We start from the raw sequence: 12,815 nt of genomic DNA, 5'->3' as shown, positions 1-12,815 counted from the left end.
TGGATAAAATCTTTTATAAAAATTAAAATGTAAATATAGTGTTACAGAAAAACAAAGCACTCTTCTGTTTCCCCCCAGGCAAACATAGGGGGCTCTTCTTTAAAAAGCATGGGTAACCAAGGTTGATTCAAGGTCACAGGATGGAAATTATCTTCTACTGTGATTTTAAGAAAGTGATTTATGCTGAAATCATCTTTTCAAATAGCCAACCAAATCTTTACAGCGATCAACAATGGTATCAAAATTCTTTCCACTTAAAAAATAAAAACCCACAGCAAGAGCAAAGAGCAAAGTAACAATTCAGAATGCATATAATTATTTTTTTTTAAACAGAAAATAGAGAAGATGGTCAGAAATGGGGAACTCAGAATAAGCATTCTTTTTTTTTTTCTAAAAAGCATCAATTCTACTGATGAGAGCTCCAAAGTTTCAAAACTGAGAAAGTGAAATACGCCAGAAACTGCTAGAACTGCCTCCAGGGCATTTAGGGAGCCTAAACCTCAGTTTGCTTTCTACTCTATTTTTAACCTTATTCCCAATTATATCACAGAGGTAATTGCTCACCTCTAAAAATAATGTTCTCCTAGAAACACCTTTCTGACCCCAAGTTTTTATGCAGAAGTTTTTATCCAGTAGTAAATCAGACAATGGACTAAATGAAAGGGTAGAGATATCCCAAAACTTTGGCTACCTTTCATATTAAACATGGAGAACAAAATATTTATCTATCACTTAGTAATACTAACATTATGATGCTACAGACTAATACACTACCATTGGGATTACTTTCATCGGATGACCCAACATCTCAATGTAATAAGATGTTCAAGTTCACTCAAATACAACACTTCTTAGTAATACATTCACTTGCTCTATTCTTTTATTGGAAATGGATCTCAATCAAACATAGCCATACCTATAGTTTATATCTGCCTGTATAATGGCTAAGTACTTTTTACATACTAACAACAGTCCTTCTGACAAAGCAGAATTATCCCTGTTTTTAAATGAGGAAAATAGGTTCAGGGAAGCTAGCAATTTGACCATGGTCACACATCTGAGATAAGCTCTGCACAGGAAGTCACAATGTAAATTCCTGATCAGGACGCATTCCACATCTGTCCGATATGACCAATCCCGCTACCACCATTTGTTTCACTCTTACAAAGATCCCTTCGGAGCAATACAGAAATTACATAACTATCAACTGACTTCCTATTACTTCTTACTAATGACATACTTTTAAACACATTTGCATCTCTGATGGGAAACGGGCAAGGAAAGGAAGCAGACACAAGTTCAAATTAGTCAATCATTTACTAAAAATTGTGCTAAAGCTATGCCTGGGAGAAGTTAAAGACATTTTAAAAATTTCAATGTTGAAATAAACCCCGTTATATAGCCTAAATAGCCACAATTCTTTGTTCTTAGGAGTTAAGACTCCGTGGATTCTATCATGACAAGTTCTAAAACTCAAATTAATAGCCAAGCAATTATAGTTACAAATTCCTTGTATTTCCTGTACCGATCCCAACAGGATGACCCTATACTGTTCCATCTAGAGCCATTTACAAGAAAAAATACAATTAAAACACAACTCTGAAATTCTTACAAAATATTTTTACGATAACAAAAACCTTTAAAACACCCTTTCAAAGAGAGCATACAATTCAAAAGGAAAAAACTAAAGCAGGCTAGAAAGGATAACAACAAAATACTTTCCACAGAGTGGAATGCGAATGTATACAAGAAACAAGGTGAATGTGACCAACAGGCTTGTTGTGTAAGACATCACTGTATGGGTAAGATACACATGAGAGAATGACAAGTCTTTGCTTACTCATAATTCAACAAATCACAACTTGACAAGTTGTACTATTAAAACTTTGGGGATGCAGCAGTTCTCACCTTGTCATTTAAAGACAAAAGAACTGGACGCCTGAGTGGCTCAGTTGGTTGGACGACTGCCTTCGGCTCAGGTCATGATCCCGGAGTCCCGGGATCGAGTCCCGCATCGGGCTCCCAGCTCCGTGGGGAGTCTGCTTCTCCCTCTGACTTTCTCCTCGCTCATGCTCTCTCTCACTGTCTCTCTCTCAAATAAATAAATAAAATCTTAAAAAAAAAAAATAATAAAGACAAAAGAACTGAGGCCCAGACAGCTTCAGCGACTTACCCAACATCACCAAGCAGACATGGGATTCAAACCCATGTCTTCTCTTAGTTCTCCTTTCCTCGGAAGGATATATCTAACAAGTTTCAGGGGACTAAGTAACTGGAAGAGGAATTTAGAGGATATTAAAGAAATAAAAGGCATCCCCTACCTCTAAGAGCCTGCAATCAAGTTAATTATTAATTATAATTAACCCACAGAATAATAATTACATACCAGCATATAATTAACAGCCAAAATAAATGTCACAGACAAATGACTTCTCAGGAGAAAGCTAAAATCGAAGAAAAGAACTACTCTCCTCAACTAACCTTCTATCCCATCGCTTCTGAAAGCTTAACACTTGGAGGTCATCAAGAATTTCCTCAGCTCTTCAATTCCTCCACATCTCTGCGGCACGCGACCCAGGGCTGCCACCACTCTTCTGGAAACTCAGTTAATGTGTCCCTATTTCCCTATGTCTGAGACACTACCTTCTCTTTCCTCAGTGACCTTTTTCCTCCCTTACCTATTTGACTGTATTCTAGGAATCACCTTAGGCTAAAACATCATGGGATAGCAGAAAGAGTTCATCTTAGATACATGATTCAAGTTACGGCACTACTGAGAAAAGGATAAATTAGCTTCTCTGTGACTTCAGTTTCACTATCTATAAAACAGGCGTGATAACAGAAACTATTTTTAAAGGGTTGTTTTGAGGATCAAATGAGAATGTGTAAGAGAGTGCTTTTTAAGCTATAAAATGCTCTAGGCCAATTCAACTCTAAGCCCTTAGATTTGAAATTTATCCTCAAATCTCAGCCCAAGATCTCTGTATACTGCTTTGGTATGTTTGTATTCCCGTAAGGCTCAGCTATCACTCTTCTGCATAAAAGAAAAAGAGCAGAAAGAAGTCCTCTGTTCTGAATCTTGGTCCCTCACCTATGAATTTCCCTTTCTGGCTGTTTTTTACTTTTGTACAATCCCGAAGATTCTCTCAAGATCTGGGGTAAGATTTATCATGAATGGTCAAACAAAGAAAACTTTTCAAACAAATGATCTTTGTTTATATTCATATCATAATCAAATACCATAACCAATATCATAACCAAAATTTTCATACTCTGAAATGTTTTTTAAAATTTCTACTCAAAAGTACATATAAGTCAGGCGCCTGGGTGGCTCAGTGGGTTAAAGCCTCTGCCTTTGGCTCAGGCATGATCCCAGGGTCCTGGGATCGAGCCCCACATCGGGATCTCTGCTCTGCAGGGAGCCTGCTTCCTCCTCTCTCTCTCTGCCTGCCCCTCTGCCTACTTTTGATCTCTGTCAAATAAATAAATAAAATCTTTAAAAAATAAAAAAAAAGTACATATAAGTCATATTCTGAATAAGAAAATTTTAAACTAAGGAAAAAAGGTTGTTTTTCCTAAGTTAAAAACAAATATTCAACAGAAGATGACAGAAAAATTCCATATGATATCATCCCAAATCACAGTGGATAGAAGTTATGTAGTTAAGAAAACAGTTTTCAGTAGCTGTATTACAAAATATTACTGTGTTCTGAAATTGTGAAGTGTATCACAAGTCGTAAGTTTGTGAATGATTTACATAATTCAAATAAATTAAGAGTGGAATCAAGATTTTTTATCTCATTCATTTGCTTGCCTATATGATTTCTTCAACAGAAAGGAATTATGGCTTCTGCTCTCCAACCTCATGTAACTCCTCTCAATAATGTTATGGCTAGATAACATTTCTATACATAGATGCACATAAATGCCATTCACGATGACAGGAAAAATGCTCAGAACCACTGAGATAAAGAAACCAATACTATCAAAAAATGAAATTTGAATAAACATCACAGTTTTTTTAAAGTCTTCAAAATTTTAAGCAGGTCACTTTCTTTTACATTACCTTTGCTAAGAGTAAGAAACAAAATACATACTATGCAAAAAATAAATAAAAAAATAACTTATATTTTAAAAAGTATGTTGTAAGATAAAACAAGACAGCAGGCAGAACACTGACCTCTAAGTCTGGTGCACATACCATGAGGATGTTTACTGCACTCCTATCCTGACTTGAAACATTTTAGCTATGTTAGCTATTAAATTCTGGAAACACTATACATGTAGTACTTGTCAATGAGTGCAGTCAAGCAAAAATCAGCTTCGTTTTGTATTTTTACAAAGCTGAGACATCTGTGCTTTGATCTAAATTTAAAAAAGGAAATGAAAAGTCAATATGAAAATAAGCAATGAGAAAGTAACTTTCTCCAAAACAAAAGCACTGAAGTTTAAAATGTTATAAACAAAATTTAAACCCTATTATATATTTTTTAATTGGGTATTAGTTTAGAACCAAGATTTTAATTTTTCAAAGAAATAAATTTTTTAAAGTAATACACATTTACAGTTTTAAAATTCAAATACAAAAAGGTAAAAAAAAAAAGGCAAAGTAAAAGGTACTCGCCTCTCCTCTAAGGCAATGTCTATTAAAAACTCTCATGTAAATTTTCTAGGAAGTATAAGTACATGCATGTGGTATACACTTGTCAAGTTATGATTAAAGTCTCTACATTTCAAATCACTAAAATGTCTTATATATAATTTTTTAAAAATTATTAGACCGGTTACTCTAATTATTCAGAGCTGAGGGTAACTTTTAAGAGCCAATGTTCATCACAATATCATTTATAATGGCAAAAACTGGAAACTACATTCATGTTCAACATTAACTGAAAACCTCCAGTAATCAGTTTATTCAAAATATCTTCTAAAATGTAGCCAGTAAAGGGATGCCTGGCTGGCTCAGTCTGAAGAACATGTGACTCTTGATCTGGGAATCGTGAGTTCAAGCCCCACATTGGGTGTAGAGGTTACTAAAAAAATAAAGAAAACTTTCAAAAAAAATAATAAAATGTAGCCAGTATTTAGAAAGTTTCTAAGGCCATGGTAAAAAGCTAATTAAGTTAAACAAACAAACAAACTAAAAACTAAAACAAAACAAAATGAAGACACAAGCTTATGTGGGTATTGTATCTCATTTACACCAAAGGTACATTTTAAATAAATAAATAAATAAATAAAACATTGGAAGAAAATACACATACAGAGTTAACTTCTGAATGAGATTATAGATTTTGTTGTTTTGGGCTTCATATACTACTATCTCTTGCAGCTTTTCAGTAACAAGGATGTCTTGTGTTAAGAGGGATGGATTAGAAATGCATATCCAAGGTGCCTGGGTGGCTCAGTGGGTTAAGCCTCTGCCTTCGGCTCAGGTCATGATCTCAGGGTCCTGGGATCAAGCCCCGCATCAGGCTCTCTTCTCAGCAAAGAGCCTGCTTCCGTCTCTCTCTCTGCCTGCCTCTCTGCCTACTTGTGATCTCTCTCTCTCTCTGTGTCGAAAAAATTGAAAAAAAAAAATTTAAAACAAGAAAAGAAATCCATATCCAGTTCAGGTTTAAATAGAACAAATCAATTCATGAAAGTAATTCTCCTAGTGTATTCTGACAGCTGGAACAAGTAGGTTTACTTATTATAACTTCTAGGATTCTGTAAGACAAAAGACTAGTCAATACCGTTACAACAAAGTCCAAGGTCAAGGGAAAATTGGGTTTGAATCTCAACAGTACCAGGTCCTTTATCCTGGGCAATTTACCTAACTCACCAGAACCTGTTTCCTCTTTTCCGTGTAAATTAGGGATAACAATCTGATTTAGAGGCCTGATGTGACAGGTAAACATAAAGTATGCAAAAGAACTCAAGGGACTGGTAAATATCACCATAAATAGTAAATGCCATTATTACTGATATTCAACCAGTTAACTGTATTTTAATTTCAGACTCAAAATAATTTTCAGCCACTTTTCAAAATGGCTTTGAAAGTACCCACAATGCCCTTTACACAGATGCAAAATCTACTCCTATGTGCCCAACTACAGAAACAATTATTCACATGGTTTTAGTATTTATTATGTAGACCAAAGCATGAATATACACATAAATACAAACCAAAAGAATACCGTTAACTTATAAGCCTATAGTAGTTAACAGTCTCAGAAGTTTTATGATTTTTTTTTTAAGATTTTATTTATTTATTTGACAGAGAGAGAAGTCACAAGTAGGCAGAGAGGCAGGCAGAGAGAGAGGAGGAAGCAGGCTCCCCGCTGAGCAGAGAGCCTGATTCGGGGCTTGATCCCAGGACCCTGAGATCATGGCCTGAGCCAAAGGCAAAGGCTTAACCCACCTAGCCACCCAGGTGCCCCTATGATTTTTTTTTAAAGATTTATTTATCTGAATGAGCAAGTGAAAGCGAGCAGCCAAGAGGGACAGGGAGAGGGAGAAGCAGACTCCCCCCTGGTCTATCCCAGGACCCCAGGATCATGACCTGAGCCTAAAGCAGATGCTTACCTGACTGAGCCCCACCCAGGTGCCCCAGAAGTTTTGTAATCTTAAAAAAATCCTAATATAAGCCAAAATATAACAAAGAACAGTTGGGAGTGCTAAACTTTTTGCAGAACCTTTACACTCCATATACTAATAGAGCACTATTTGTCAGTACCAACTTAGACAATTTAGTATCTTATATTGAGGTTTTGTTCTAAGTCCTATTAAATCATATGGGAAAAGATCACAAATAATTCTTTTCAGCAATGTACCATCTTTTACAAGCATACATTAAAGTTGTGATCTTTCTTCATTTATTCCATCAGCAAGCCTACTGATTATCTAATTGGTCCTCTCTGACCTCATGGGCCTCCCAACGAAATAGGCCAGATAGCCACCGACAATTAAATACAAAAGGTGAAGTGATGGGAGCAGACATATGGCTATTTACAGAAGCCTGAGGTGGGCAAGGACAGAGCTTGGGTAAAGGTCTTGTGCGACCTGAGCCTCCACAGATAACAACCAGGTTTAAAAACTGGGAAGAGGGCGCCTGGGTGGCTCAGTTGGTTGGACGACTGCCTTCAGCTCAGGTCATGATCCTGGAGTCCCGGGATCGAGTCCCGCATAGGGCTCCCAGCTCCATGGGGAGTCTGCTTCTCTCTCTGACCTTCTCCTCGCTCATGTGCTCTCTCTCACTGTCTCTCTCTCAAGTAAATAAATAAAATCTTAAAAAAATAAATAAATAAATAAATAAAAATAAAAACTGGGAAGAGACTAAAGACAGATAGTATTTCTCTAGATTAAGTTCCCCACCTTAAAAAAAAACCAACACACCAAACAAATTTAAAAAATTTTTTAACTCATTTGGAAAGGGGTCTTCCAGTGAGAAATCTATTCAGTTTACGATGATCAAGTAATGGTCCCAAGTAGTAAATCACCCAACTTAATGGAGAAAATGCAGGAAAAATTCAAATGACTATACAAGCAGACAGAAAGTGACAGGTTTCTGGTGTGTGGAACACAAGGTAATGCACAGAAAGGAGAAAACACTTCAAATACTTAAAATTTAAGCCTGATAGGCACTCAATACAACAAAGCAGGAAGACCTAGGAGTGTTTGCAGAGGTCATCTTCTGTAACTTTGCCTGTGAAACTTCAGTTAAAAAGCCCAACAAAACAATGGACTTCATTAAGGACTGGATTGGAAATGGGACAGAATACACTATCTCACCCTTAACAAAAACATGGCCTTTCAAACCAAAGTACTGTGTACAGTTCTAAACTCTAGTTCAGAGGCAGTCAAGTACAATGATTAACAGACATATTCAAACCCAACTTTCTGCCACTTACTATGTCACAGTTCCTTCACTTGTAAAATGGGAGTAGAACTACCTGAGTTGTTCTGCAATTAAATGATAAAACATGTAATTTTTTAGCATAATACCTAACATATAAGAGTGTTCCCCAAAATGGTAGCTATCATTACTACTATAAAGCATGAAGTAATCTCCCAGAGAAAAGCCATTACAATATCAAGAGACATTCTTAAACAGTGATATGCATTAAAATCACCTCAAGGGCTTGTTGAAAATGCATATTCCTAGGACCCATTCCTCCCAGGGATTAATTCTACAAGTCTAAAGCAGAATGTGGGGGGAATAAAAAATTAAACATAAAAATAAAACATAAGGTGGCGCCTGGGTGGCTCAGTGGGTTAAGCCTCTGCCTTCGGCTCAGGTCATGATCCCAGGGTCCTGGGATCGAGCCCAGCATTGGGCTTTCTGCTCAGCAGGGAACCTGCTTCCCTTCCTCTCTCTGCCTGCCTCTCTGCCTACTTGTGATCCCAGTCTGTCAAATAAATAAATAAAATCTTAAAAAAAAAAAACAAGAACATAAAATAGAATGTGGCCATTCTCTAACCCAAACATCAAGTAAGAGAATCAAGGTACTACCCTATTTAAAGGAAAAAAAAAAAAAAAAAAGGCTAAAAACGAGGGTTCTTCCATTCAAAGAACTAATCTAAAACAGTATGTTCAAGAGGAATACACACCGGCTCAGCAAGTTCATTCATTCAACTAACATTCACTGAGTTCCTACAGTGAAAAGGATAGACAAGGTCCTCATTCTCTCAAATGAATTTCTAGTATAGGAAACAGAATATATAAATAAGGAAATTCCAGATAGTACAAAATGTTATGAAAATAAGAGAATGGAGAGATAATTAGGGAGTAATCTTCTCAAAGAAACATCTGGGGGCACCTGGGCAGCTCAGTCATTAAAGTGGCTGCCTTCCGCGCAGTTCATGATCCCAGAGTCCTGGGACTGAGCCCCACATCAGGCTCCCTATTCAGCAAGAAGCCTGCTTCTCCCTCTCCCACTCCCCCTGCTGTGTTCCCTTTCTCTCTGTATCTCTCTGTCAAATAAATAAATAAATTCTTTTAAAAAAAGAAAAAAAACATCTGAACTGAGACTTGAATGACATGATAGAATCAGCCACAGCAAGATCTGGAGAATACTGAAGCCACAGGGCACAGCAAGTGTAAATGCCCTAAGGCAGGAACAAGCCTGGCAAGTTCCAGCAACAGTGCCAGTAAGGCTGGAAAACAGGAAGAAACTGACGTGGCCAGGCTCCCGGATACTAATCTAAGCAGAGGGATATATGGTGAGTTAAGGGAAGGAGGCAGGGCCAGAACATGTAGTGTGGATTTTATTCTGAACATGATGGAAGGGTTTCCAAAAAAAGCGTAACATAATCTGATTTGCACTTTAACGGATCTCTTAGGCTGTGGTAAGGGGAATGCACCACAAAAAGACAAAGTGGAGGTTAGGAGACCAGGAGGTTAATACAGTATGCCAGGTAAGAGATCATGAGAGCTGGCAAAAGTGGAAGCAGTAGCAAAGGGAAGTAGTAGCCAAATTTAGAATACATATATTAAACACTATAATTAAATGCAAATCAGAGAAAAAGAACTAAGTTGCAAAATAAGTAGTAAGCATCTGGGACTCATTATCCAAGAGATACAGAATAAAAATTGAGATTTAAGGTATATTTATGACTAAGGAACGTGAATGGGTTAATAGCATATTTAGGATACTTCCTAATAAATATTTATCCCTGAAGTTGAGGTGAAGGGGACATTTCCTTTCTTTTGGCACCACCAAGAAGGCACTGGGCTAAACAGGCATACATCCAACACCCTTAAGTGTGATTCATAAAGTAAAATTTTTCAGGACCTGACAGAGGCCTGGCCAGGTGGTCAGCATCTGGAGCATAGTGTAACTATGGAACAGATCTAATGCTTTACCTGAATCAAATCACTAAATCAGTAAAACCCTTTTAAACTTTCTATCGTCAGCTTAGGCTATTCTGTCCCTGCTCTCCCATGAGTTAAACAAGAAAACATTACAGTGACACACAATGCACGTTAACTTCTTAATGTTATCAAAGAAGTCTGGGAGGAAATCTTTTAAAACCACGATTTTAGAGATGCCTGGGTGGCTCAGTCCGTTAAGAGTCTGGCTAGGGTCATGATCCCTCCTGGGATTAGTCCCTATCGGGCTCCTTGGTCCGAGGGGAGCCTGCTTCTTCCTCTGCCTCTCCCCACTGCTCATTCCCTTTCTCTCTCTCTCTCAAATAAATAAATCTTTAAAAAAAACAATAAAACAATTATTTTAATCATTATGATTTTGCAAACACATAGTGAATATACCCTAAAATTTAAGGCCCAAAAGTCCCTCTCCACCAAAACATAAATTCTCACTCCAAAGTACTACCATGTAGGAAGAACAGGTTACAGAAAAGCATATGCAGTATAATATCACTTTTGTGTAAAATGTGTAACTGGAAAAAAGAAGTCTGGAAGGATATAAATCACTGCCAACATTTTGATCATCTCTGGATGGCAGGATTATCAAGGACTTATTTTCTTCCTTTTTCCTTATTAACTGTAATAATTCTCCAATTATAAACTATTTCATGTAAGCCAGAATATTCAGTTCACATTACATAAAAGGTTAAAAAAAAAAAAACCCACTTCAAGGCAACCTAATTTCATTTATCCAAATCAGCAGGATTCTAGCTATGTTATTAAGAAAAAAGATCTCAACTGCACACACAGCACACAGGAGAAAAAAATTTGTTAAGAGGCCCATGATCTACCACACAAGGAAACACCCTTCAAGGAAGTAGTCTAAATGCCTAAGTACTCTTCCTGAATTTCATAAGGTGCAATCAATTAGCACATACTTCTGCTGTTCTTTCTTGCCATTTACCAAAGAAACACCTCAACCAGTTAGTTCTCTGGGGACCAAATAAAGGGGGGGGGGGGTCCCAAGTTAGGGTGAAAAGGAGGTTTGGCCCTCTGGTCTCCTTTGTACTGTCCAGGGGTGTGGAGGGCCGCAGGGCTTGAAGCAGGCTACACCAGAGGAATCTGCGTGGCAGATCACCTGAAGTGGAAGGGAACACACGCTTTCTACAATCTCCACTGAACTGGGCCGTGAAACCACCTCCTAAATCTCAAGGCTAAAACACCTGAAAGGGCTTACACCATCCAAGTTATTGTGTATGTAGAGCTGCCAACGGTTTCTGACAATAACACAAAAACTGGAAGGGCTCTTCAACAAACGCAGGTATTACAGGCGTGAGGCTCACTCGACTCGCGATGCAAAAACCAAGACACCTTCTCTTATTAAGGCCATACCTTCGATTCTGCAAACTAGGACAACTCAAAACACCATACTGACTTTCTACAGCCAACAAACATCATCTTGGCTAAAATCCAAACACACGTAGAAGCAGCCACTTTGGAAAACTTTGGCTTTAAACGGCAACACTGGACTTCCAAGTGCTCCGGTAACCAGTTTACTGCACATTATGGCTTATAAAGGGTGCTACCTCTTTACTGTCAGCTCTGGTTCCACTTACTGAACAAGAAATAAGGAATACTTTCAATTCGCACAATAAGGACTAAAAAAGCTCCCGCTTTCTGGAAGGCAGCTTTCCTGTCTCGTCAATCACAACAAAGGACGCATCCTAATGAATTCATCAAACCTAGAGAAAGAGAGGTAAATGATACAGTGTGGATTTCAGGGTTTGTGGGTTCTTCCTTCCAGCTACGACTCTCTTCTTTTTACTCCATTATACGCCTCCACCCGAGCTGACGGTCTTGCCCTAAAAATAAAACCACCCGTGGCTACCGTCCACTTTCCTGCTAAGCCCCGACTCTGGTTTCCTGCAGAGAAAGCCAAATCGCAGGCTCTCTGCCTCGCTCTTCGCCGGGGGGGCGCGGGTTCGGCAGCAGCGGGCTTCTCCCGGTGCAGAGTCACCAGACGGGCCGGAGAACCACGGAGCCCGAGGAGCCAGCCCCGCTCTGCCGCAGCCGCCGCAGTCCCCCAGAGCCTGAGGAGCCCCCAAGAAAATCAGGGTGAGGGGAGGGTGGGCCGGCAAACGGCGGTGGTCGAGGGGGAGACACTCACCCGCCCAGACAACAACCGACGGGGCGGGGAGGATGGGGGCCGGGACCAAGGCTCGGCAGAAAGACCGCCTGAAGCTTCCGGAACGCTGCGGCTGCTCGGGACGCCGCGGCCGCTGCTGCTCCTGGCCGCTGGCTTCCTCCCCTCCTCTGTTTTGATTCGATTGACCACGTCACTCTAAGCCACGAGACCCGGATCTGCCGGCTCCCGCGGGCGGCGGCGCAACAGATTGCAGCGACTCGAGACCCCAGCGGCCCGCCTGCGGAGCATGCGCGCGCCCTGCGCCTGCCCAGTGCGTCGGGGTAGGCGGGGCGGGCGCGCTCGCTACGGGCGCGAGCCGCACGCTATTCGTGGGGGCGCAGAGCGCGGGGGTTGCAGTTCCGGTTGGGAGGGGTGCGGCCGAGCTCAGCGAAGTGGAGAGGGCGAGGCCCCGCGACGGTTGAACTGGCCCGCGGAACCTCTGTTTCGTCTTTGGTGAACAATGTCCTTTGCTGTGCGGCTCCCTTTGCGTGGTTTGCTGGCTCTCTCTGACCCGAGCCCTTAGAATAGCGAGGGGAGAAGCAGAGGTGGGCGCAAGTTCGTGTCTGCTAAGAAAGGGTACCTCTGTAGAGTCGTGGGGTTTTTGTGTTGGTGTGTGTGGTGTAGTGTTTGGTTTTTGGTTTGGTTATTTGGGGGGGAAGGGGCTGGGGATTTTTTCTGGCTCACTTAGGCCCGGGTGAAAATTGGAGATGAGAATTTAGTTCAATGCACAAAAGTATGTCAAATGTAGCAGTTATTGAACCCTTTTACCCGACCTAACAT

The 12,815-nt window shown here is 39.9% G+C and overlaps 2 protein-coding genes across 7 annotated transcripts in view; one reads left to right on the top strand and one right to left on the bottom strand.

Annotated features, from left to right (window-relative positions):
* The window catches only part of SMIM14 (small integral membrane protein 14), a 74,689-nt gene extending 62,313 nt beyond the window's left edge, over positions 1-12,376 (bottom strand). Inside the window, exon 1 of one of the 6 annotated variants that reach the window (XM_082728906.1) lies at positions 12,018-12,376. Coding sequence is in view for 1 of the 6 variants with exons in the window: in XM_082728905.1 (XP_082585031.1) it covers positions 4,181-4,199 (19 nt within the window). In the remaining 5 variants the exon portion in view is untranslated. Of the gene's footprint in view, positions 1-4,180; positions 4,900-12,017 lie in introns of those variants that run through there. The other 5 variants (XM_082728907.1, XM_082728908.1, XM_082728905.1 and 2 more) reach the window with 5 other exon arrangements.
* Positions 1-12,815, top strand: part of LIAS (lipoic acid synthetase) — a 475,402-nt gene that overhangs the window by 135,844 nt on the left and 326,743 nt on the right. The window lies entirely within an intron of this gene.

Source organism: Mustela nivalis (genome assembly GCF_964662115.1).
Source record: "Mustela nivalis genome assembly, chromosome: 4".
Taxonomy (NCBI): Eukaryota; Metazoa; Chordata; class Mammalia; order Carnivora; family Mustelidae; genus Mustela; species Mustela nivalis.
Note: the sequence above shows the minus strand (reverse complement) of the source record. Positions and strands in the feature narration are given on the sequence as shown.